Source organism: Lepus europaeus, chromosome 12, assembly GCF_033115175.1.
Source record: "Lepus europaeus isolate LE1 chromosome 12, mLepTim1.pri, whole genome shotgun sequence".
Lineage (NCBI taxonomy): Eukaryota > Metazoa > Chordata > Mammalia > Lagomorpha > Leporidae > Lepus > Lepus europaeus.
In genome coordinates, this window is record NC_084838.1 from 42,411,123 (window position 1) to 42,436,738 (window position 25,616).

Sequence of the window (25,616 nt, forward strand, 5' to 3'; positions counted from 1 at the left end):
AGCAACAGGGGCACAGACAGGCTAGATACTTGTCCAAGATCAGATAATTGGTAAACTACAGAACTGCCACCTGAACCCAGGTCTGACTGGCCCGCAGGTTTCCACCTTAACCTCTTACTCTATTACTCACCCGCCTCCTCCCTTATTATCTACCAAAGGCCTATTATGTGGGGATACAACAGTGCAAAAGGCACCCAGTCTCTGCCCCCCACCCCGGAGCAGAGAGCTTGATAAGAGATACAGAAATAACCAGGCAATTATAAAAACGTGTGGTTACTAATGCCTGCTAGTAAGGACAGAGTGCCACTGGGGCACTCAGCAAAGGTCCTACAACAAACCAGGTGGTCTCCACTGCCTCTAGAAGGAGAGGGCATGGAGGTGGTCTCAAGGGTGAGGGGTGCCAGACAGAGATAGGGATAAGCACTCCTGGGGGAACAGGACTGGAAACATGTATTACATACCTCACAGAGAGCACACTGTCTTACCACACTGATTCTTTTTCCCCTGATGGGAATATTCTCCAAGGTAAGCATCAACTGCTTTACTGGCAGCAATTCCCAAGACTGCCTTAGAGCAAAGCCTACAAACTACAACCCATAGACTAAATATGGCTCAATGCCTCAATATCCTTGGTCCTCAAATAATGAGTAAGTTTTTAATCATTGGAGGCAGGGTGTGGAGAGTATGTGACAGAGATAGCATGTGGCTATACTGAAAATATTTACCTGCCCGTTATGGCAAAAGTATGTTGGTCCCTGCCTGAGAGAATGTGTTCATGTTACAGAAAAGCAAAAGGGAGAAACCCTAGTATAGCAGAACAAGGAGACGCTAGGGCAGATACCTGGACCTGTAGACCTCCAGACAAGATGCAGCTGTTCTCAAGATCCTCTTCTCCACCTCCTTCTCTAAAGACTCACCCCTTCAGACCCCACCTCCCCTTCAAATCCCCATTTCCAGTGAATCTCGGGCATCTGCACCAAAAATGCCTTGGGGGCCACACATCAATGGGCCACACTCCACCACATGGCCTTCTTACTAACTCTGCTCCTCTTCCCTATCCGCCCACAGCTCACTTAATGACCAGCTGTCTTAGATTTATTACCTGCATCTCTCCAACTATTGGCTCCCGAGATAGCCTCTTAACTAGTCTCTGTCAGGTCAAACTAGCTTTCATGCTGCCACCAGAATCAGTTTTCTAAAATGGACTACCCTGGGGCGCCGGATTCTGTCCCAGTTGCCCCTCTTCCAGGCCAGCTCTCTGCTATGGCCCGGGAAGGCAGTGGAGGATGGCCCAAGTCCTTGGGCCCTGCACTCGCATGGGAGACCAGGAGAAGCACCTGGCTCCTGCCTTAGGATCAGCGCGATGCGCCGGCCACAGCGGCCATTGGAGGGTGAACCAACGGCAAAAGGAAGACCTTTCTCTCTGTCTCTCTCTCACTATCCACTCTGCCTGTCAAAAATAAATAAATTAAAAAAAAAATAAAATAAATAAAACGGACTACCTTGCACCAGCTGGAATCTGCCAATGGCTTCTCACTGTCTAATAAGGTACAAATTCCTTGTCTCGAAAGCCAAGTCCTTCAACTTGACCTCAATCTTCCTTTATCACCCTCTTCACTCTGCAGCCCAAGCTCTCAGCTTCAGCCCTCTCCGTCTGCAGCAAACCCCACTTTCCTTATGCTTCTGCGCAAGCTTCTTTTTTCCAGCTCTGCTGTCCTGGGTCAAGACACTTCATGACCCAGATCACATCACAGTCTGCAGAGAATTCTGACTCTCCAAGTCAGCATGACCTGCACCCCTGTCTGTAGTGACTAGACTTACTCAGCTATGTGAAAATTGTGTTCACTAGTCTTTCTTCTAAATCAACCTGTTACTTGAATAAATAATGGCTATCCAGATCTATTAAATGAATTTAATTAAATAATAAAAAAGGCATTCCCAGCCATTACTTCTGCCAGCAGAGTTCAGATGCTTAATCAGGGGTGGCCCTGCCCACCCCATCTCTTCTGCTATCCTGAGCACTTCCAGACAGCCAGGCATTGTCGCTATCCTTTCTCTACCACCAGGAGGATGTCAGAGCATCTCACAACTGAAGCACAGGTGGAAGAGTGTTTCTGCCCCAGAAAATGTGGAGTCAGTTTGATGGAACCAATGTATTCACAAAGTAAGACAAGCCATAAATGCATAGGGTGTTTTACGATACGGCAATTCCAGGTGAAAATCCATTTACTCATGCAAACCAAACATCTACTATATGCTGAGCTTGGCTACTTTTAGTTACTGGAATGAATAAATAGACTGAGAATTAAAAAAATTTTTTGTCACTCAGAACTTTCCTAAATTACCCTAATTTAGTGTGTATTTAATAAGATCTCTGAATGAGAATGGCCTCACAGACTAAAGAGGAAATTTCTTCTTAGTTACATTCTTTGAATTCAGATTTGGATGCAGTTCCAAGTTTTTGAGAATTAGACTGACTGTTGTTCCACAAACTCACAAACATTTTCAGAGGAGATAGTTTTCTCACTCAAGAAATTTCGTGAGAAAATGTTGTAAGATTCCTGTTGAGATTTCTGAAAAGGATATTTCTGTGATGATTTTGTAAAATGTTACAATGACGTGCTGGTTAGATCTTCAATTCCTAAAGATGGCATAAGACCAGTTAATAATATTAAAACCAGCCAAACAGCTTAGAAATATTTAAGGGAGAAATTACCATCCTGTCACTCATTACTCAAGTTTTTCTAGCTCATTTCTGGAAACAGAGCTGGAAACAAGCCCAAATCACACATGTCTTATTTAATTCCTTAGAAAAATGCAGGAAGAGACCAGGAGGTCAAATTGCAAAACCCAAACTCAAGAAATAAAAATAAACCACCACCAAACAGAAACACTTCTAACAGAAATGTCTTAATTTCTGTGTGTTTTCCAGAGCTGGATATCTATCTGGTCAAAGTACAACCCTGGACTTTGCTGTTTTCATTACACTGTTTTCAGTACTACAGTGTTAGTGAAAGTCCATAAAAAAAAAAAAAAAAATTCAAACCAGCATTGATGGAAATCAAGGTCTAAAGGGAAAAAAATAATTACAGTGAACTTGGTGATGATCTAGATATGTTAGTAGCCAAAAGCTCTTTGAATTTTGAGTTAGTAGACTTTAGACATGAAAACAATTACAATTCTGTCTCCACCAGTAATTTCATCTTCCAGGCCACTGAAATGCGGGTTAATCCATCAACATGAATGAGAAAAATGAAGTTGAAGTTGGCCATGATTCTATGAGGCTACTTTAATAACCTCTGAAGTGGGACTTTAGGAAACAGCCTTACTCTCAGTGTGTGTGTGTGTGTGTGTGTTAACTTCTCCATTTAAACCAAAACATTTGGGACCAGCATTGTGCCGAACTAGGGTAAGATGCACTGGCATCTTGTATCATAGTGCCAGTTTGAGTCCTGGTTGCTCTACTTCTGATCCAGCTCCCTGCTAGTGTACCTGGCAAGGCAGCCAAGAATGGCCCAAGTACTGGCGACCCAGCCACACATGTAGGAAACCAAGAAAAAGTTTCAGGCTATTGCCTTTGGTCTGGCCCAGCCCTAGCTGTTGCAACCTTTTCAAGAATGAACCAATGGATGGAAGATCTCTCTTTCTCCCTCTCTCTCCTGTCACTCTGCCTTTCAGATGAATGAATACATAAATCTTAAAAAAAAAAAAAAATCACACACATTAAATTAAGTTCATGTGATTTCGGGGGAGAGAGGGGAAAAAGGGAAGACACAAAGGACGACTTCGGAATCCAAAGGAAAGGGAAGGAATGGTGAATTCTCAGTCTTTTCCAAGAGCTGTCAGTTTAGGAGACAAAGCAGAGTTCTCAATAATCCAAATTTAACTGGTTGTAACATCCGAAATATGAATTGGAGAATGAACATTTTCTAAATTTCTTTTGAAGGTGTATGGGACCTACTTAAACTCTCGAGGAAGCAAAGTCATTTTTCTTTCCCTTCTGCTTCATATTCTTAAATGAGTTTTTAAAATCATGAAAATAGCTTCTTATAAAAATAAAGATTAATCCCAAAGTTAACCATTCAGCAGTTTGGAACCTTTTAATCCCAGGGTAACTTTTCATATAGCTGAATTCACTCTACACAAATAGTCTAGTATCTGGCACACAGGGCTACAACATGAGCATTTTTTTTTAAAGAGTTATTTATTTATTTGAAAGGAAGAGTTACAGAGAGGCAGAGGCAGAGAGAGAGAGAGAGAGACAGGTCTTCCATCCACTGGTTTACTCCCTAGATGGCCGCAACGGCCAGAGCTGTGCTGATCTGAAGCCAGGAGCTTCTTCTGGGTCTCCCACGTGGGTGCAGGGGCCTAAGGGCTTGGGCCATCTTCTACTGCTTTCCCAGGCCATAGCAGAGAGAAAGATTGGAAGTGGAGCAGCCGGGACTCGAACCGGCACCCATATGGGATGCCAGCACTGCAGGCGGCAGCTTTACCCACTATGCCACAGCGCCAGCCCGTGTGTTCTAAGTCTTAGCAAGCACTTTAAAATTGTAAAGTTTACCTAATAAACCACTTCACAGATGTACCTTACCTTAATACATCTTTTTTTGCTGGACATTTAGTGTGCTTCTAGGTGTTCATTAATAAATGTTAATGAACATCAAGCTTTTTCTGAATTTCAGCTAACAAAGGTATGCTTAAAAATTTTCAGATAAGGGATAAAGAAATTTCTCATATTTCTTCTAATTTACATTACAAGGGGCCAGCACCATGGTGCAGAGGGTTAAGCCACTGTCTGCAGTGCCAGCATCCTATATGGATGCTATTTTGAGTCCTGGTTGCTCCACTTCTGATCAAGCTCCCTGCTAATGTGCCTGGGAAAGCAGCAGAAGATGGCTCAAGTGCTTGGGCCCCTGCAACCAGGTGAGAGACTTGGATGAAGCTCCTTGCTTCTGACTTTGGCCTGGCCTCATCCAGCTGTGGCTATTGCGGCCATTTGGGAAGTGAACCAGTGGATAGAAGATCTCTCTCTACCTCTCCCTCTCAATTTATACTTCGGACTTTCAAATAAATAACAATCTTTAAAAAAAAAAAAAACTTACAGTGGAAAATTTCATACTAATTTTAAATTGTTTATTTTATAATCTTAACTATAGTAAGAGAAAATAATATCTGATACATATTTATTTTTGTTATCCTGTGTAAAACTGAAGACTTACTATATTGTTTACCATTTGCATTTCCTTTTATTGTGCAATGTTCACTTTCCTTGGCCTATTTATCTACTGAGTCTTGTAATTTTTCTAAATGGATTTTTTATACGTTTAGGATATTAATGCTTTGCCATATTTTAGCAAATATTTTACTGTTTTTCCTTTGAAGTCATAAAACCTACAGCTTTTTCTGATTTATTCATTGCTTCTGCACTTTATAAGGTCTTCCTCATGAAGATAAGTGAATATATAAATATATATTTGCTTCTAAATTTAACACTTATGCTTTAACTTATCCCTCCACTAAATAATCTTCCCTGTATGATACGTGGGAAAGTCATTTCATTTTCCACTGATAATTGTAATTTTATGCACTCATACTTCTAGATTAATATACTAGCCTCCTTAGGTAGATTCCCGATTGTCCTCTCTGTATCCAAACCCTTGTTATGTAATCTTGTAGTCATTTCTACAAAGACAGGTTGTACTCGCTCTACCCCACCTCCAACCACGACGTTCAGCTGACCACGTGCTTTGCTTTGAGCAGTGGCCTCGGCGGCAGAAGTGGTCCTGTGCAGGTCTTCAGCAAGCTCTTGATAGAGATGGTGTGTTTCTGCTCACCCTCCTGCGCAAGCAGCCAGCCCAGCCATGGCAGCAGGATGCAGAGCTGCTCCACTGCCCTTGCCTGGGTCTGCTGACTCCCGACCAACTGGTGGATATATCAGAGCTGAATTCCAACTGTGACTCCACTGTGATTTGGGGGTTATTTACTACACAGCAATAGCTGATATTTACACTTATTTTTACACTGAATTCATGGTCTTGGCTCATGCAATCTCTGCCTTTGGAGGAAACGACAAATGGCAGAGTTTCTCTTATCTCATTCTCACTAGGAGCAGGCTGCTGGTTTCTTTTTTCTCAAGTTTGACTTCACTTTCTGCTGAATTCTATCAAATGCCAACTTCGGAGTGAACCAGAGGATGGAAGACCTCTCTCTTCCTCTCCTCTCCCTCTGTAAATATTTCAAATAAATAAATAAATAAATTTTTTTAAAAAAATCAACTGATCTTTCTCTTCTTTCAAATAAATAAATAAATCTTAAAAAAATTTTTTTCATTTCCCTCAGGGTTAATTTCAAGGTTACCTGGTTTAGTGTATTAACAGCCTATTACATGCTTAATTCCTGCATTCAGGGAGCTGACAGTCTCCTTATCCAGACAACTCAAGGGGCAACTTCCTTTTAAGGATAACCTCCACTATAGACACTAAATCTTCTAGGTAGTTGAAGAACAGGGAGTTTGACGTAGGCTGGAAAGTGAGCAATTCCTAACAGAAAATTTAAACTGGCCTTGAAGGACAGGCAGGAGTTTGGCAGGAAGAAAGGAGAGGATATTCCAAACGATAGAGGACAATGAAACATCACAGGAAGAAAGGCAGTAGGAATGGAAACCAAATCAGAGAGGTGGAGACAGCCAGATATGGAACAGTTGTTTGGGATCAAAAAAAGGAATATAGCTCTGATGGGTTAAAGAAGCACAAAAACCCAAGCCTGTTTAAAGACAAACACATACAAGTATTGACAGACGCTCATGGTGGAACTTCACATGTGTGTGTTTCCCCCAGACCTCAAGCCAGATTCAAAGTAGGCTGCTCCTACCCAAGAAGGAAACACACACACACACACACACAGTAAATGTCCTCCTCCTTCTCCAAAAAATCTTGCCTGGAAAACCTGTATTAAGTTTGTATTATTCCTAAAGATACCGCTGAAAGATTTTCTTGTATACAGATATAAAAAAGGACTTGTATTCCAAGATTTTGCATGAAGCAGAAAACCCGAGCATTCCTCTGAATCTCTCACCTTCTGTTGAAATCAACCTGGATGGAGTGATCGATTACAAGATCAACAGGACAGATAGGGTTTATTTTCTCTGGATCACCCCCTAATTTTTTCATAGCATCACGCATTGCAGCAAAGTCAACCACAGATGGTACACCCCTAAGAGAGAGAGAATTAAACAGAAAATAAGTCTTACACACTTGTAATGTTTCAGGTTTTGCCTCCATTGATAACATGGGCAAAGGACTAGCTCATCAGAGGAGGTTAATAATGGGTGACCTAGAAAAGTGAAAACTTCTATTTCCTTGAGGAGAAATCAAATAGGTAATAAGTACTATGATTGAGCAGTATATCTATGTACTGTTTTATCACTGTAACAGATTCAATGGCAAGCATGCTCTAGATAGAGAAATTATGTGAAAACGGGACACCAAAACAACCAAAACTTGTGGCCATAACCGCTTCCCACTCACATGGTGGGTTAACAAAGACTTCCCGAAGACAAATGGGTCGCACCTTCAACTTCAGAGCAAATTCAGAGGAATGGATACAACAGAAAAGCAGGCTGTGAACCAGACTCACATTAAGTGGATCCTTCTTTCTTATTACCTTGGAAGTACAGAATTTGGGTGATTTTCCTCTAGAAAAATGAAACTGGGCTTCTAGAAGGATGGAAAGTCAGGGTCTCACAGATGGGGAACAAGGACTCCTGGCTAGCAGGATGTGAGCTGAGGCTCGACAGCCACAGTCAGACCCGTGAACAACCTAGCCCCCTCCCCAGAGCGCATCAGTGCTTCAAGTACAGTTATTCGAAACTGCGTTTCCCAAGTGACAGCGCATGGAGAGAAAAAGGTTCTCAGACAGCGCTGCTCCGTGCTACTTCACTCACCTTTCCTGACCATACTCAGAACTAGGGCCTTTGTGATCAAGGACAAGGACCTCTGACACTGGGAAAGGTGGGGTGACTACACATCCCAGTGTGCTTAAGACAACCCCGTTTACTCTTCCTGCTGGGGGGTCAACAGCTCCCTGTTGCCCTCAAAAGTGTCTGGATATGTGGGTGATACATTATACAGTCACTACAGGGCTTTCTGTTTGTTTCTACATCAACAGTTTCTCGAAAGGCTGACAAGGGAGGCAGAGGAGAGTGACGTGGTATTGGCTCACGTGAAGTCCTGCAAGATGACACGGGCGGGTTTGAATGGCACTTCTATGTTCATGTGCTGCGTGACATTCCAATTCAGGATATTTTCAATGTCTTCTTTCTTCACCAAAAACTTATCACAGTTCCGAACGGCTGCCTCCAGGAGAACTCTGATTGAAAACGGTAAGCGTCCTGGGAACAAGAGAACAAACAAAACCAGTGGATACTTTCTTATCTATCAGGGCTCCCTATAAAGCTAATTCCTACATAAAGCTGATACAAGGTATCAGACTATTCTTCCAATAGGGTAAGACGGTAAAGTGACCAACAGTTTGTAATATCTATGAATATAGAAGAGATTTAGGAGACATTTAGTAGGAGAAAATGCTCAGTGAATAAAACCAAAATATCACAATTTATTCTTTCATACTAAATGGTTGCCTTGCCTTGGATTCCAGTAACAGAAAGTTTCACTTACATCGATATCTCACCATCAGTGTAGATATTTAGTGTTTTATGTTAGCAAGTAATACATATTTATACAAACATGCAGGATAACATTTCTGCTCATGAGAAAGTAATCTCTGCAATTATAATTAAGCAAAGCACAGGCATGTCCATCTTTCAAAGGAAATGAAATCTTAAATACTATGTAGCATGGCCACTAGTAACTGGAGTTTCTAGGATAAAACACTGTAATTCATTTAAAAAAAAAAACCCAAAACTTATTTATTTATAAAAACAAAAGTTCTATCTTGATATATGAAATTATTGATCAACTGGAAATACTATCTAGAAAAAAACAGTGCAAAGGTAGAAAAATCACAGGATTTGGAATAAAAAATAGGCTTGTGTTCTTGTCCCCTGCTGCTGCACTCCTACTTGTTATCTGAGCATGTGTCTCTGACCCTCTCTGGGCTTCAGCTTCCTCAGCACTTAAGTGACACATATGCACAAACACGATCTACTATGAAGTAGCTTTTTTTTTTTTTTAAGATTTATTTATTTATTTGAAAGTCAGAGTTACACAGAGAGAGGAGAGGCAGAGAGGGAGAGAGAAGTCTTCCATCCACTGGTTCACTCCCCAGATGGCCGCAACGGCTGGAGCTGTGCTGATCCGAAGCCAGGAACCAGGAGCCAGGAGCCTCTTCCTGGCCTCCCATATGGATGCAGGGGCCCAAGGACTTGAGCCATCTTTTATTCCTAGGCCATAGCAGAGAGCTGGATCGGAAGTGGAACAGCCAGGATTTGAACTGGCACCCATATGGGATGCCAGCACTACAGGTAGTGGCTTTACCCACTACATCACAGTACTGGCCCCTGTGAAGTATCTTAAAAATATTCCATATATAATCATTTCCTACTTAAAAATGACCAAGACAAGCAAGGCATATGTGAATTTGTGTGAATTCAAGAATATTCAGCCATTCTCTGCTACTCTGTATTCCAACAATCATAAAAGCAAATTAATTATTTGGCAAAAAAGTGTCTACTTGCTATCAGAGCAAAGAGCATCATTAAGCTATGCACCTACCATATCTTGAATAGTCTAATTTATTCAAATTGAAGAACTTCTTTCCTGGTTGTGCAGGATCTAACGGCTCAGCAAGGTGTGCAAATGGGTTGCTCATGGTTACTGATGGCCACGTGTCTCTGGAAAAGAACCAGAACATTTATTTCTTCTTTGGAAGCTGGATCTTATTTATTTTTTTTTATTTTTTTTATTTTATTTTTATTTTATTTTGTTTTTTGGACAGGCAGAGTGGACAGTGAGAGAGAGAGAGACAGAGAGAAAGGTCTTCCCTTTGCCGTTGGTTCACCCTCCAATGGCCGCCGCGGTAGCGCGCTGCGGCCGGCGCACCGCGCTGTTCCGATGGCAGGAGCCAGGTGCTTCTCCTGGTCTCCCATGGGGTGCAGAGCCCAAACACCTGGGCCATCCTCCTCTGCACTCCCTGGCCACAGCAGAGAGCTGGCCTGGAAGTGGGGCAACCGGGACAGGATCGGTGCCCCGACCGGGACTAGAACCCGGTGTGCCGGCGCCGCAAGGCGGAGGATTAGCCTGTTGAGCCACGGCGCCGGCCCGATCTTATTTATTTTTAGTAATTATGGTACACATTCACTGAAAGAAATCACTTGTTACAAACAGGAGTGGTGGGATTTACACAGATACAAGAATGGCATTCTTAGCCAACAGAATGACCTTCTGGTAAGCCACTGGGAAAGCTAGCACTGGCCTCTCAGAGTGCATAAAATTCCAAAATTCCTTTGTTTTATTTCTATGGCATCCCAACATTATTCGACTGTTGGAGCAACAGAAATGAAGGATACGTATCGTGGTAAATCATGAATAGATGAACAGATTTTTGAGTTGGGTTCATGGCCTGCTTGGCAGGGGGGAGGAGTCCACAGCAGGTGACATTATTCAATTGTATAAACCTTGAACTTTGGTTGTAGAAACCCCACAGTAGCTGTTTTCTGGTGGATTTCTTGTGTAACAATCTCCACAGTATTTTTAGTATCTTGAACACAGTGGTTAGTAGTCTTCCCAATTTGCTTTTGCATAAGGGTGTCAACAGTACAGTGACACCAGAGAATCTTCATACCATGGTGGCAGAAAGGCCCAAACTTCCCAGATACCTCAGCTCTGGGAAGGACTTCTCATGTATCTTTTTACAAATTACAAGTGGTGCACAAGGGAAGACACTGTCCCTGAGCCCACCACATAAACAAACACTGGTTTTAAATAACTACACAACTTAGAGCACTGGATGGAAAATGGGCTTTCTGTCCTGCCTTTTGAGCAAAAATCCTTTAATGAATATAGTTCTCAATATTCTTAATTTGAAGTTAAAAATAGTTAGTATTTCTCTGGTTAACCCCAAGGTTTTTTATGGGTAAATATTCAACATTCAACACATTTATGGAATGACCGATATGAATATATTACTGTAAAATGAAAAACAAATCATGCATAGAAAAGGACAGTTTGTGAGGCTAAATAACTTACAAGGACACCTTATCTCTATAGGCAGGCGCCTATCTTCATTAAGACACAAAGGGGACTGGGGCTGACAAGTCAGGACTAGGAGAAAGACTGTTCTCATTGCATATTCATGTTTACATTTTTAACTGAGTCCACATATAAGTTTTAAAAAGTAGTCAAAAATACAAAAGAAATGGGCATTAGCACATCTCAGTGCAGGGTAGGTTGGGCATTCCTAATCAGAAAGCCTGGGGCACTCTGGGAGATCTGGAGAGCACTGACATAGGGCCAAAGTGAAAAATTCCACACCTGACTTTAGGTGATAGGTGGCAGTCAAACACTGGTAGACTAAGAGTACTCTATAAGGTGTTTATGAAATAAATGAATTTTGTGTTTAGACTTGGGTCTCATTCCCAAGATGTATCAAGATGTATATGCAAATATCTCAAAATCCAAAAAAAGTCAGGAATCTGAAAAAAGTTAGATATTGGATCTACTTTTGGTCGTAAGCATTTTAGATAAGGGATACTCAACCTATTCGAGGCAGTTCTGGAGAGAGCGGCAACTGACTGAGAAGCAGTCTCTGGCTTCTTGTAGTTATCGGTGCAGCAGGTGACAGGACAAGCCACAGGAACCTGTAACAGGCACAGGATATTGTAGAGTTCAAGAAAGCAAGGCTGTCGGCCCAGTGCTCCTTTCCCAGGAATCACTTTGCCTTCCTTGTCACTCTTGGTGTCGGCAGCAGCTACCATTTGGCAGGAGAGAATTCCTTTGGGAATTCTGCATGAAACTAAAGAAACTAGCTAGAGATAAAGGAACATACTGTAACTATGTACCCTAGGCCTTGTGTATTAGAATTTCCTGGGCATCATTCTTGTTGAAAATACAGATTCCCAAGTTTCTCTTCCCTACCCCTTGACTTAGTGAATCAGATTAGATGGGGAAGGGGCAGAAATCACCCTCTTTAATCTCCCAGGTGATTCTAGCGCATGTTCCATTGAGAATCATTGCTGGACATTGCCAGGAAAGGAACATAAACTAATTCAAGAAGCAATGAGGCAGCATAGAAGATACAGGAATTGAGAAGGGCACATTCTAGAACAGGAGCTACAACCAAAATGCTTCCAGGGAACCCACACAAGTGAGACAGGGCAGGGTGCAAGGGGATGGTGGCTTTAGTTCTTGGGTGCACGTAAGATAACGTACCACACAAGAACAAGAGATTTGTTATTAGTTTCCAGTAACCAAGGAGCAACCAGGAGCAAAAGGCTAATCATTGCTTATAAAGAAACAGGCTAATAGGGCCGGTGCCGCGGCTCACTAGGCTAATCCTCCACCTTGCAGCGCCGGCACACTGGGTTCTAGTCCCGGTCGGGGTGCCAGATTCTGTCCCAGTTGCCCCTCTTCCAGGCCAGCTCTCTGCTGTGGCCAGGGAGTGCAGTGGAGGATGGCCCAAGTGCTTGGGCCCTGCACCCCATGGGAGACCAGGAGAAGCACCTGGCTCCTGCCATCGGATCAGCGCGGTGCGCCGGCCGCAGCGTGCCAGCCGCGGCGGCCATTGGAGGGTGAACCAACGGCAAAGGAAGACCTTTCTCTCTGTCTCTCTCTCTCTCACTGTCCACTCTGCCTGTCAAAAAAAAAAAAGAAAGAAAGAAAGAAACAGGCTAATGTGTGTGAAGAAGTTTACAGATCTGTGGGATTAAACAATGAGACTAATTCCACTGACTGGAATTCAGAAGACAGATTTAAAGAGGTGGTAGTGCTACTCTCCCTTTGATTTGTCACCCATGCTACAGCCCCCAGACTTAACTTTTCACTCCAAACAGAAGCAACTGCAACAGTAAAATGGCTGCTTTTTCCAACTGGAAAAATCATCAACAGAAGAGTGTCCCACAAAGGCTGCGGATGTTCCTCTGTAGCCAGTGGAAGTAGTGAGAAACCCTCACCACACGGAGCACAACAGGTCACTCACCTCTTTAAATTGCCTTAAGTCCTGACATACCCTGTTTCTGTGTCAAGTCCACTGCTCTGAGTTCAAAATTCTATGGTGGAGCCAGCGGCTAAGTTGTACCAACACACACCAGCATGCAGTGGGGGACCAAATGCCCTAGACAGAACTGGAAGCCTCACATGATTCCAGCTGTTCCCAGTACCCTATAAAGCCAGCTACCAGTGCTGGATGGACACAGTGACTAATATGGCTCTTGTGGCTTGTGTGGGGTGAGCAGATGCCACTTGGACACCCACAACCCAGATCAGGGTGCCTGGTTTTGAGTTCTGGCTCTACTTCTGAATCTAGCTCCCTGCTAATGTACACTTCAGAAGGCAGCAGTAATGGCTTAAGTACTTGGATCCCTGACTCCATGCAGGAGACTCAGATTGGGTTCCAGGCTCCTGGTCCAATCCTGGCTGTTCCAACTGGGAAGTGAATCACAGATCAAAGATGTGTGTGTGTGTGTGTTGTGTGTGTGCACGCGAGCCTCTCAAGTAGAAATAAACTCAAATTTATTTTTTTTAAATGGATTCTATAAAGAGATCTATTGTCTGCCTCCTTTTTTCCTTAGAAACTAGGTAACTGTTCAGTATCATTATAGTAATAAAGCAGAAGTTAAGGGAAAGAGGAAACAATACTAAGCACCAGCATGAGCCAAGTGCTTCTCTAACCCTGGCCACATCTAAACATATCATGATTCCCACTGTACAGCTAGCTCAGAGCAATGGGAAAACATGCCCTGGCTCTTTCCACCTCCTACTGCTGCCCTCTGGGTGAGAGACTCCTGCTCCGCAAGTGGTGCTTCCTGGCCATCTCCCACCAGGGCCTAGAGCTGAAGACAGTAACAAGAAATCCTCTCAGGATAGACTTCATTTTGTTTTTATTTTTTTAAAAAGATTTATTTGAGAGGTAGGGTTACAGATTGAGGAAGAGACAGAGAGGTTTTTCATCTGCTGGTTCACTCCCGAAATAGCCGCAATGGCCAGAGCTGTGCAGATATGAAGGCAGGAGCCAAAAGCCTCGTCTGGGTCTTCCACAGGGGTGCAGGGGCCCAAGAATTTGGGCCATCTTCTACTGCTTCCCCAGGCCATAGCAGAAAGCTGGATAGGAAGAGAAGCAGCCAGGACATGACCTGGTGCCCATATGGGATGTCAGGGCCGCAGGCAGAGGTTCAGCCTACTATGCCTCAGTGCCAGCTCGAGGATAAACTCCGTTTTAAATGGAGGAGTTGCCTTTGCTACTTTCCAGGGGTCCCCTAGCAGCTAGGTCTGGGCTAGGCATCGTCACATATTCCCTGCCACTCTTTATGGGGCTACAGGTGAGTAGAAAACAGCAACTAAAAACCGGTTTTGCTTGCAAGTTGGGAAACAGCTTTCCATAAGCCTGCAGGACTCTGCAATTCAGACCCACTTCAAAGTTCCACCCATATCTCGCTGCAATTCAGACCCACTTCAAAGTTCCACCCATATCACTTCGGCAGGAGTTCACGTGGTTCGGTGACTCCAAGAGAAAGTTAAAATCAACCATGTTTCCAGGCAGGTGTGAGGGTAAAGATCTTTGGCTTGGGAATAGGTCGAGATTCAGAGGAGAATCTGGGCATTGTCAATGCTCCCAAGGTCCATATTTCCCTAACTCTCAAGCATTGCCACTGACCCTGCAAACTCCAAAATTATTCCAAGATCTAGAATTTGGTTTAGAAACTCCAACAATTGGGCAGAGAGTTCTTCCTACTCCTCCCATCCCCAGAAACAAGGCACAGACTCCATTGTTTGATTCCTGTCTTATCTCCTATCTCTCCTCTGGGTTCTTGGCTCTTCCCTGTTCTAGCTAATCCTCAATCAATGAAAACCAGAGAATGAACAGAGAGAGTATACGTAGATTTGGGGGTGGGGGTAAAGTGTTATCCTGGTTTGCTTTTTTGTGGAGGCAGAAGAGGCAGCAATCTGTTCCTGTAGCTCCTTTTCTGGTTCTATGGAATGATCCAAGACTGCACTGAGGCAAGAGGAAAAGCGAAGCGGAAAGGAAGTATGGGCACTGATGGCTTTTCAGCTGTCAGGCTGGGGCAATCACTCAGAACTTGTCCATCCTGAATGCTTATCGGAATGCTAAGGACAAACAGATAAGTCTCTCTCATAGGTCAAAGTCCAAAAAAAGGAAAAGTCAATCTGAACTTAAAATACTGATGAGTAGAAGTTGGCAAGCGTGAAGGAAGGCTGGATGATGGATACTAACACACAGTGAGATGTAGGTTATGGGTTCTGCTGTCCCAGAGCAGAGTGGTGACTGGAGTTCATAATCATGTACTCTGTGCTGTACAAAGACCTTAGAGAGGAGCTGGTAGACTCCAGGCCAACTGCCAGGTTTGTTTGGTTTATCCCATACATATGTGGGTAGAAATGTTGCCCTGAATCCCATAAAAATGTGCAACATATGCTAATCCAAAACTTAAAAAAAATACACTAAAATGACAAAAAGAAGTCCCAAATCCCTTTAAGAGTTCATATAGCAATCCCCTGACACGGAAATAGAGACATTGAAAGAAAGTAATCACTTTCTTCCTTTAGATAAACCCACTGTGCTCCCCAAAATGTCTTTCCTTATCCACCAATGGAGCGAAACCACACTTTAGGTCCTTGACTGTTCCCATGTAGCTTTAGACAGAGGCTCTCATACTTCATCCACATGCACCAATCCAAGCTGCCCGTCCCTGTCCCTTCTCAGCATGTCCGCAGCTCCTTTCCCTTCCTTCCGGCCCCAGTAGGTCATCAACCTTGTTGAAGGAAAAGTCCTCTGTAACAGCAGAGTTTAGAATTTCATTGACTGAGTTTTAAATGCATTTGGATTTTTCCAAAAAATGGATTAGACCTCACATTGTTTTGGAGATTGCTTCTCTTCACTCAGCAATTAATCATAAATCTTAATATGGCAATTATGTGATCTTTTACATCACTTTTAAGCATACCATAATAATCTATCATTCATTGACACATAACAATTTACTCCAATCCTTATCCTTAATGTTTCCAGTATCACCATTCAAACAAGGCTGCAATCCCTGCACACACAGCTCCAGAAGGTCCTTAGTCCACTTCCTTAAACAAACTTCTAGCTTTCAGTTCCTAGAAGTAGGACAGTTGAATGCAAGTGTTTGCGTATCTTCATTTTGTTACACATCACCAGAACACCCGGGAAAGGTACTAGTTAAATGATTCTTTTCTCAAGAAGTGAATGGGGATGCCTAACCTAGGCAACACCATTTGTTTTTATCTTTGGCCAGAGATTTTTTTTTTTTTTTAAAAAGCCCATTTTGGTATTTCTTTAATCACTAGTGACATTAAGTAATTTTCCATCTGTCTGTTAGACATCTGAATTTCTTCATTTGTAAACTGCTGGTCTGCCAGACAGGTCAAACTGAGTGACACTAAGATGGCCTCAGTGACCAAATGTTCTTGGTGACTGAGCTATTAATGTGGATGAGACTCAGCTCTGTAACCCTGGAAGGGCTGGAATTGCTCTTGACCTGTATCTTGTCCTGAGACTTGTAGTTTCTAAGATTTTCTCCTTATATGAATAGGGGACAGTCCCAAAATCTATTGCACAATTTGACCCCACGCTTGGGTACGTCATGAGCTTCCTTGGTTATAGCAAGATAAGGGGCTAATCAGCTTAAATCATGGGCAAAATCCCCTTTGGGGCCAGCGATCTTTGCTACACATGAATCCAGACTGAAGACCCAAGACCAGCAGCAATCTTGCAAGCAGATTTTGTGAAGGAAACTGAGCACAGCTTAAATGAATGTTAAACCATCATTCTTGTTAGAAACCATGCTGGACCAACCACCCAGCTGACAGTAAATATTAGTACTGGCACCTAAAAGTGGGGCCATGCTATGTAGTTTATCTGTCTCATCCAGATTTACAGAAATGCTTGAAATAGTTGACTGACATTAGCTTAACGCCAATGATCAGACAAAAATAAGATTCCTCTCTTGGGGTTTCTCTTCAGCCTCTGGAGCATCTAAATTTATTATTCAAGTTGCTTCTGCTATTAGAGTTTGATCCTGCTAGGCTGCCACATGATAAAGAGGCATAGATGCTTATAGGCTACACAAGCAACCAGAAGATTTCCAGTCAGAGGGACTAGAGGAGAGGAGTAACCCAGCACAGCAGAACTCATGTCAGTAGTGGGGTGAAGATAGCGTGTGTGTTTGTGTGTGTGTGTGGGGGGGGGGGGGAGGCTGGGGGAAGAGGAAGTCGCACACATCAGTCTCAAAGGGAGCTCACACAGTCTGAAAGAGCCTTCAGTAGACCCGCTGAGAATCACCTCTCTGGTCTACAAAGTGCAGAGAGCACATGCTCAGCTGTTTATTTAGGGTCTCTAAAGACACAAGGAAGTTTTTAAAATCTGTGCAGACACCAGAAAGAGGTTTCTTCTGTATTTCAAGAGTTTTGCTGGCCGGCGCCGTGGCTTAACAGGCTAATCCTCCACCTTGTGGTGCTGGCACACCGGGTTCTAGTCCCAGTTGGGGCACCGGATTCTATCCCGGTTGCCCCTCTTCCAGGCCAGCTCTCTGCTATGGCCCGGGAAGGCAGTGGAGGATGGCCCAAGTGCTTGGGCCCTGCACCTGCATGGGAGACCAGGAGAAGCACCTGGCTCCTGGCTTCGGATCAGCGAGATGCGCTGGCCGCAACGGCCATTGGAGGGTGAACCAACGGCAAACAGGAAGACCTTTCTCTCTGTCTCTCTCTCACTATCCACTCTGCCTGTCCAGAAAACAAAACAAAACAACAAAACAAAGAGTTTTGCCCACCCCACCCCCTTCCTCTCTTCCTAAATACACTCATCATGGTTTCTAACTCCCAAGTTCAAGTAGTAGCAGTACATCTCTAGGGTTTACTTCAGTTCACCATTAGCTTCAGTTTTTTTCTGCTTAAGAAGAAATTAATTAGTTCCACTCTTAAATGGACTGTTGTATATCTAAACGTTATGCTGCTTATAAACAACTTTTTTTGGTTAAAAAGAAGATTCCAATGGTGCTGTCTATATAAGTGTAAACACTGAGGTCAGAACCACCCACATCAGGGAATCAGTATAGTCTGCTAACTTGGTTCTTTTACAACAGAGGGCTGGAAATATGAGTTCTTTGCTTTATTAAATGTCGATGTGTGTGGGAAACTGGATAAACTAAACACCTCTGAGTAACCCCAGTGACTTGGTCACCTCTTTGATCCTGTAAGCTCTTCAAAATATTGATTTCAACAAAACAAAATCTCTTAAATGAGATACCTGTACCTAAAAGAACTCTGACGTAGAAGCCATCAGAACACCTGTGTATTTCACGAGAGGATGGAAGAGAACAGCTTGGTAACAGAACCAATCCATCAACACAGCTTCTTCTAACATGAATCACATGGAAGGTGCACTGCAGAGATGAGCAGAAATCTGCCCTCTAGAACAGAAAGCTTAGCCACCATAAGGTAACTAACCTGCCTCTTTTTGCGAAAATTTTAAGTTCGGAGTCTGTTTTCTCTCAATTTTCCATTCCTCCCTAGATAACTAAGTAGTATGTTCTACATGTATTTCAAGATTTTCTTCTAAAGCTATATTGATTAAAAGATTCAGTTTCATTTTCACTTAGCCACGTAACTTCCGCACCTTAGCTTCCCAATCTATAAAGCAAAGTTGACGATTTTAAAAGTACTAAATGAAAAACAAAATTATTTATTTGTTCAATGTACAATTATGCTATATGTCTAATATGTTCCAGGAACTCTTCCAGGTCCTATGGCTGTCCAAGAAAACAGTGACAAATGCCCTACCCTCACGGTACTTCCATTTTTGTGGAAGCAGACAGACTATAAATAATAAACCAACAGATAGTGACCTGTCCTGTGGATAAGGCACAGTGGGCACAGCAGGGAGTGCAGGGGCTGTGGGCTATGTCAGATGATCAAAGGTCTCAGTGACATGGAGTCACTCAGGCAGAGTCTTGAGTGAAGCAAAGGGACAATCTATGTAGAGTATGGGGGAGATGATATCATGCAAAGGTCCTGTGATGGTGACACAGTGCGTAAAAGTACAGCAAGGAGGCCAAAGTGAGGGCAAACAAGATGACAAAAAAGGCAGGGAGGTGGTAGAGGCCAAGCCACATGGAGCTTAGATGGCCACTGCAGGGACTTTGACAACCTACAAACTTCTTGCTGTATGTTTCATTTAAATTGTGGGCTTCCAACACCAAATCTGCTGAAGTTTGACAAGAAATGAAATCATAACATGAAGTATTAGAGTGCACTTATAAAGGAACTACTTCCTGAAATCTCTCTGTTCCCCTCAACTTCAATATGAAGTAACACTGGAAATTCTCAAGACGTATCACGAAAATGATCATGACTCACTTGTGCACAGTCACTGCCAAAAATAATGGTCAGGGCTTGGGGGCCTGGGGCAATGCTGTGGTAGCACCTAGCAGAGCAGCCCTGCCTTTGTAAGGTTCCCCCACTTCTGGCCAAGAGAGACTTAATACTCCCATTAAACACATCTGTCATTAGCTGCAGCCACACAGACTCAAAAGTTAGAAACATTCATTTTACTCTTTAGTACCACTGTCGACAAACAAAAACAGAGTTTCACAAAAAAAGGCTTGGTGAATGTCAGCATTTCTAAGCCCCAGAGAAGAGTTGAGAAAAGAAGTCATCGTGGGGTCAGACAGCAGAGGGAAAGCAGAGGCGGGACTCCTCAGAACCCAGCACCCTGGCCCACCTGCCCTCACCCTTTCCTCAGTTGAGACCATTCTCAGCCTGTGGGTCCCCTGTATTCGCAGCTCCCCCAGCATCAGTGGGGCTTAGGAAGTCCTACTGCATGCAAGTCCTGACAGGAAGAGGAACACAGGGGGCAGAGTGGTGGATTTTTTTTTTAAAGCATTACAGAGCAGCCCAGCAGAAACTCGTCCTTTAGAAGGTGATACATTGAGTGGATCATGGTAATGAACTTTCTAACTCAAATCTTAGGAATCAGAAGAGTGTCAGCACAAAAGGCTGGGTGTCCGGCTGCCAGAAGTCTCTCAGGGCCATCTTCCCCTGGGTGACTTCACCAAGTTTCTGAAGCCAACCTGATTTCATCAGGGCAGGGCCTCAGAATGCCTGGACCCAGGCATGATGATTTAGGCTAACAAAGTTCTCAAGGGGCCGCCACCGTGGCATAGTAGGTGAAGCCTCAGCCTGTGATGCCGGCATCCTATGTGGGCACGGGTGGTCTCCCTGCTGCTCCTCTTCTGACTCAGCTCTCTGCTTACGCCCTGGGAAAGCAGGGAAGGATGGTCCAAGGGTTTGGGCCCCTGCACCCTTGTGGGAGACCCAGAAGAGGCTCCTGGCTTCGGACTGGCCCAGCTCTGGCTGCTGTGACCATTTGGGGAATGAACCAGTGGATGGAAGATCTCTCCCTGCCTTTCCCTCTCTGTGTAACTCTGCCTATCAAATAAGTAAATATTCAAAAAAAATTTTAAAAGTTTGATGTACAAACCCATCAGGGGAGCCTGGGCTCCTGTTTGCCGACAGGCACATTCTTTCCCCACAGCAGGACTGCAGCATGGTTAGGGAATAGAAATCTGAAGCATGTTGAGAGGGGACAGGAACACAAACTCAAGTCCGTCACTCTCTAGGCAACAATGCCCAAGTTCTACCATGGTGACTCACACCATCATGCCACCTACACTGACTCCTACTGCACTGGGCAGAAGATGTGACAAATACGTTAAAAAATACATTAACACACAGCAATTAGACCTGAGTACATCCGGTACCTGGGTCTCTCTGGATTGTCTAAAAGAAGAAACTGATCTGATTCATTCATACACTTGATATGTATGGACCAGTGGGGTGAAGGCATAAAACTCCCCATCTAACTTCAGTCACTCACAGATGGGGGAGACTGGCCGGGAGATGACCACAGTATCATGCAGTCCATGCTATGGAAGGGACAAAGAAAAATCCATGGAGAGCACCTAATCCACAGTGGGAGGGAGTCAGAAAGGCAGCACCTTGCATGAGGCTTCCAGAATGACACCGAGGTAGGGAGTCAAGGGAACACTCTGGCAGAGAAAACAAACTGTGTAAGGGCACAAAGTGGGCAGGGAGTCGTTGAGTGGCTCCATGTGGCTGAGACACGGTGCACGCAGGGAAAGGCTAAGAGCGAGAGAGCATGTCAGGGTCCCCACTAGGAGGGATCTCACTGAAGGATTCGGATTTACACCAAAGACAAGTAAGTCCCATCCAAGGATTTGAAGTTGCGATTTTCAAGACCAGATGTGCCTTTCAGTGACACTAGTGACAGCATACTCTGACTTGGGAAGGATGCTGGACTGGTGTAAGGAAGGCAGGGCACAATGCTACTACAGGCATCAAGTCAGAAAAACGTGGCAGAGGTCATGGCGAGTGGCAGGAAGGAAAAGATCCCAGGGAGAATCAGGGACACAGAACAGGTCGGAGGTTGTAGAGGTATAGGACAGCTCAGTGCTTCCCATGTGGGCAAGCTGGCAGAGTCATTGACTAAGACAGTAACACGAATGCTGGTTTGGGGATGTCCAGTGGGTAGCTGCATCTGTGGGCTTAGAGCTCAGAAGGCTGGGCTATGACAGAAGTTGGTTTTTAAAAAAAAAAAAAAAAGAACCAGTGCTGTGTTACTCCAGAAGTCCTAGAGCCAGGAGTGTTGTGTGCCTGGGAGTGTCAGTACCTCATCCATGCTGTGCCCATGCAACTCTGCGACAAAGGCATCAAACACGAAGGGTCAAACACGAGCCTCCTGATGCCAGAGCCAACTCTACTGCACAAGCAACAAACGTGACATCATTTTATAGTCCCTTCACATACGAAGGGACTTCAAAAAGTTCACAGAAAAATACGTTAAAAGATAAGTTTATTTTGGTGCCAAACCCCTCCCTCCACCCCAAACTCCACAGTTTTTTTTCTTTTTTTAGAGTTACAGACAGTGAGAGGGAGAGACAGAGAGAAAGGTCTTCATTCCGTTGGTTCATTCCCCAAATGGCCGCAACAGCTGGAGCTGCACCCATCTGAAGCCAGGAGCCAAGTGCTTCTTCCCAATCTCCCATGCGGATGCAGGGGCCCAAGGACTTGGGCCATCTTCTACTGCTTTCCCAGGCCACAGCAGAGAGCTGAATTGGAAGTGGAGCAGCTGGGACTCGAACCAGCACCCATATGGGATGCCGGCACCACAGGCGGAGGATTAACCGACTGTGCCACGGTGCCGGCCCCGAGTTTTTTTCTTTTTTTCAACATTTATTTATCTATTTATTTGAAAGGCAGAGTTACAGAGAGACAGAAGAAGAGAGAGAAAAAGGTCTTCCATCTGCTGGTTCACTCCTCAAATGGCCACAATGGCCAGAGATGGGCCAATCTGAAGCCAGGAGCTTCTTCTAGGTCTGCCATGTGGGTTCCAGGGTTCAAGTACTTGGGCCATCTTCTACTGCTTTCCCAGGCCATTAGCAGAGAGCTGGATGGCAAGTGGAGCAGCCGGGTCTCGAACTGGTGCCCATATGGGATGCCGGTACTTCAAGGGATGGCTTTAACTGCTAAGCTACAGTGCCAGCCCTTCCACAGTTTTTTCATATAACAGATTTTTGATTAACTTCTTGAAGTCGGCCTTCTCACCAAGATCCAGATAACCAAACAGATTTTAAAACTGAAATCTCACTTTAAAACAATCTTTAAACTCTAAGGCACGTCAATGACCAGTCAACCCCTTAAACATCCTTGATTTGGGCAAAAATTGTTTGATAAATAACTTCTAAAAAATGTATTGATATGAATAATATAGGCATCACCAGCACCTAGAAAGTGACTGAGGCCAGATCTGAGCAGAAGGCTCTGTGAGTCATTAACACTGGAGCAACACCGTGGCATAGATGGTTAAGCAGTGGCCTACAGCACTGGCATCTCATATCACAGCACAGGTTCCAGTTCTGGCTGCATGGCTTCCGATCCAGCTCCCTGCTAACGTGCCTGGGAAAAGCAGTGGAAGATGGCCCAGGTAACTGAGTCCCTGCCACCCACTTGGGACACCGTGATGGAGTTCCAGTGTCCTGGCTGTTGTGGCCATTTGGGGAGTGAATCAGCAGATGAAAGTTCCCTCTCTTCTCCCCCACTGCCATGTCACCCTGCTTTTCAACTAAATAAGTCTTTAAAAGAAAAACCATGTAACATCACTAAAGCCCATCTTGAAGTCTCAAGTCTCCAGCCCATGGAGAACTGCACTTCATTTGTCTGACTGGCACTTGCACATGGCAGATTCTAGGCAGTGGTTTGTTTACCTCTCCTCTTCGTAACCAAAATTCAAGCCTGGTGAGTCACGCAGGATGCTTTAGCTTACTCAAGACATACCTTCGTGAACGATGTCACAACTTGTACCTGGCTTGTTAATTCTGCAGTAACGGTCACAGAGAGGAAGCCGAGGATGATGAATGAAGTGCTCCTTACACATCTGCTGGAGCGATGCCCTGGCAAGTCCCACTATCTAAAGAGGGACTTGCCCAGATTCTTAGATGGAGACAAGAGAATGAGACTCACAGCATCCTTCCTGCAGTCCTGTTGCCTCATCAAAGGTGGATTAGCTTTTGACAACGAAGACTAAGTAAAGCAGAAGAACCGGCTCAGAAAGTATGTCATTTTAGCAGTTCTAAACAGGTTAAGGGGTACAAGATGTGTCTCCAAAGACATAGAACACTTAGGAAATGGTTTCATGTCTTTGCTTGTTTGCAACAGCTAGTCCCAAAGCCCTTTGGTTTCGATTCTGCACTTAGAATCAGACTCTGCTGTTCTACTGTTGTAGACAAGATTCCCTTTAGCACCCTGAACCTCCGATTGGGGAAGGAAGGAATGCCCATCTTCGCTGCTCTGCCCAGGTGACAAGGGCTGCTGGGATAATGAAACAAGGTAACACATGAAAGCATGCTGTACACTGGGTGTCTGTGGGCTGCCACAACTCATCAGAATACTACGGACTCATTTCCTGGGGGCATCACAGGCTCTTACTTGTAGCTGCTAAGATTTAATTCTGCATTTTAAAACAACAAATATTTAAAATACAGTCAAGAATCACTCTTGGGGCAGGTATTTGGCCAAGTGGCTAAAATGCTGCTTGGGACACTCACATCCCATGTGGCAATGCTTGAGTTCTGGCTCCACAACTGATTCCAGCTTCCTGCTGGGGCAGCAGGTGATGGCTCAAGTACTTGGGTCCCTGCCACTCATGTAAGAAAACTGGATGGAGTGCAGAGCTCCTGGTGAGCATTTGGTGGACTGAACAAGTAAAGGAAGCATCTCTCTCCGCCTTTCAAATAAGATGAAAAACAAATCAATAATTTTAAAAGAAAAAAGATTCACTCTTGACCATTCTAGTGACCCAGTCTTAATTAGCTTTATTTTTTCAGGCTTTTTCCCTGGGGTGGAGGGGGTTGCAGCAGCACTCTTAGATCAGAGAAGACTTAAGGCTCCAGATATATATATATATGTAACAAAAATGACAAAAGATCATAAAAACCTTTCCTTAAGAAAAGCTACTTTTTTTTTTTTATACTAACTCAAATCAAGACACTTTTTGTAAAAAATTCCTTAAAATAGTTAAAATATCCATGCAGGTGAGAAAAATATTCTTGGCACCTAGTAATACCTGAATTTTTTTATTTTAATGTGATGATTCTCTTTTGTATTTCAAATTTTTTCTCCAGTGGACTTCATCAATTCAAACTAATTTAACTTGCATTTCTTGAGTGTCTCCTTTGCATTAAGCATAGCTAAGTACCATGAAGAAAAGCAAATGAGGAAAACACTCCTTTGATATGAAGATTATAATCTCCCAAGAAGACTAAGACAAGCACATAATGACAAAATGGTAAGAGTCTTAAGAAGGGTCAGAGAAAAGTGACAGCTACAACTTGAATTCAAGAAAGGCCTCTCGGAGAACTGGGGAAGGAACGGTGGATTTAGACAGCAGGCAGAGGGAAGGGCATCCGCAGAAGCAGGCTAACACTTTAAGTGTTCAAAGACCGCTCAGTAGTCCTGTCTGGCTGACATCAGGGCAGAGCAGATGAAAGGTTTCTGTTCCAGCAGTCAGTAAACACTGCTACCAAAAAACGAAGATGCCAACTCCTGGCGAAGGACGAGCAGCGAGGCGCACTGGCTTTTAATGCTCCTGACTGTTGAAGCTGAACACTCCCACTCTCCTCCCCACTTGCTATGTGTGAAACTTCCCAATAAAAGTAGCTACAAAATGGGAGCGAAGGCCAACAGATCCAGAAGTGGTCGGCTGATGGCTTCTCGGGCACTGGTGCTAATCCTGTGAAGAACTTCCTGAGCTCCTGACAGCTGGAGGGAGAGGGTCGGAATGGACTGTGCAGGGGAAGGGGGAAGCAGACAGGGCACAACAGGACTGCA

General features: G+C 44.0%; 1 protein-coding gene across 2 annotated transcripts in view; it reads right to left on the bottom strand.

The window, feature by feature from the left end:
* Positions 1–25,616, bottom strand: part of ACO1 (aconitase 1) — a 63,571-nt gene that overhangs the window by 33,454 nt on the left and 4,501 nt on the right. Inside the window, exons 2-5 of one of the 2 annotated variants that reach the window (XM_062208106.1) lie at positions 11,715–11,815; positions 9,732–9,850; positions 8,221–8,389; positions 7,075–7,212 (exon numbers count right to left, since the gene is read on the bottom strand). In XM_062208106.1, the coding sequence (XP_062064090.1) occupies positions 7,075–7,212; positions 8,221–8,389; positions 9,732–9,828 (404 nt within the window). In that variant the 5' untranslated portion in view covers positions 9,829–9,850; positions 11,715–11,815. The remainder of the gene's footprint in view (positions 1–7,074; positions 7,213–8,220; positions 8,390–9,731; positions 9,851–11,714; positions 11,816–25,616) is intronic. The other variant, XM_062208107.1, reaches the window with a different exon arrangement.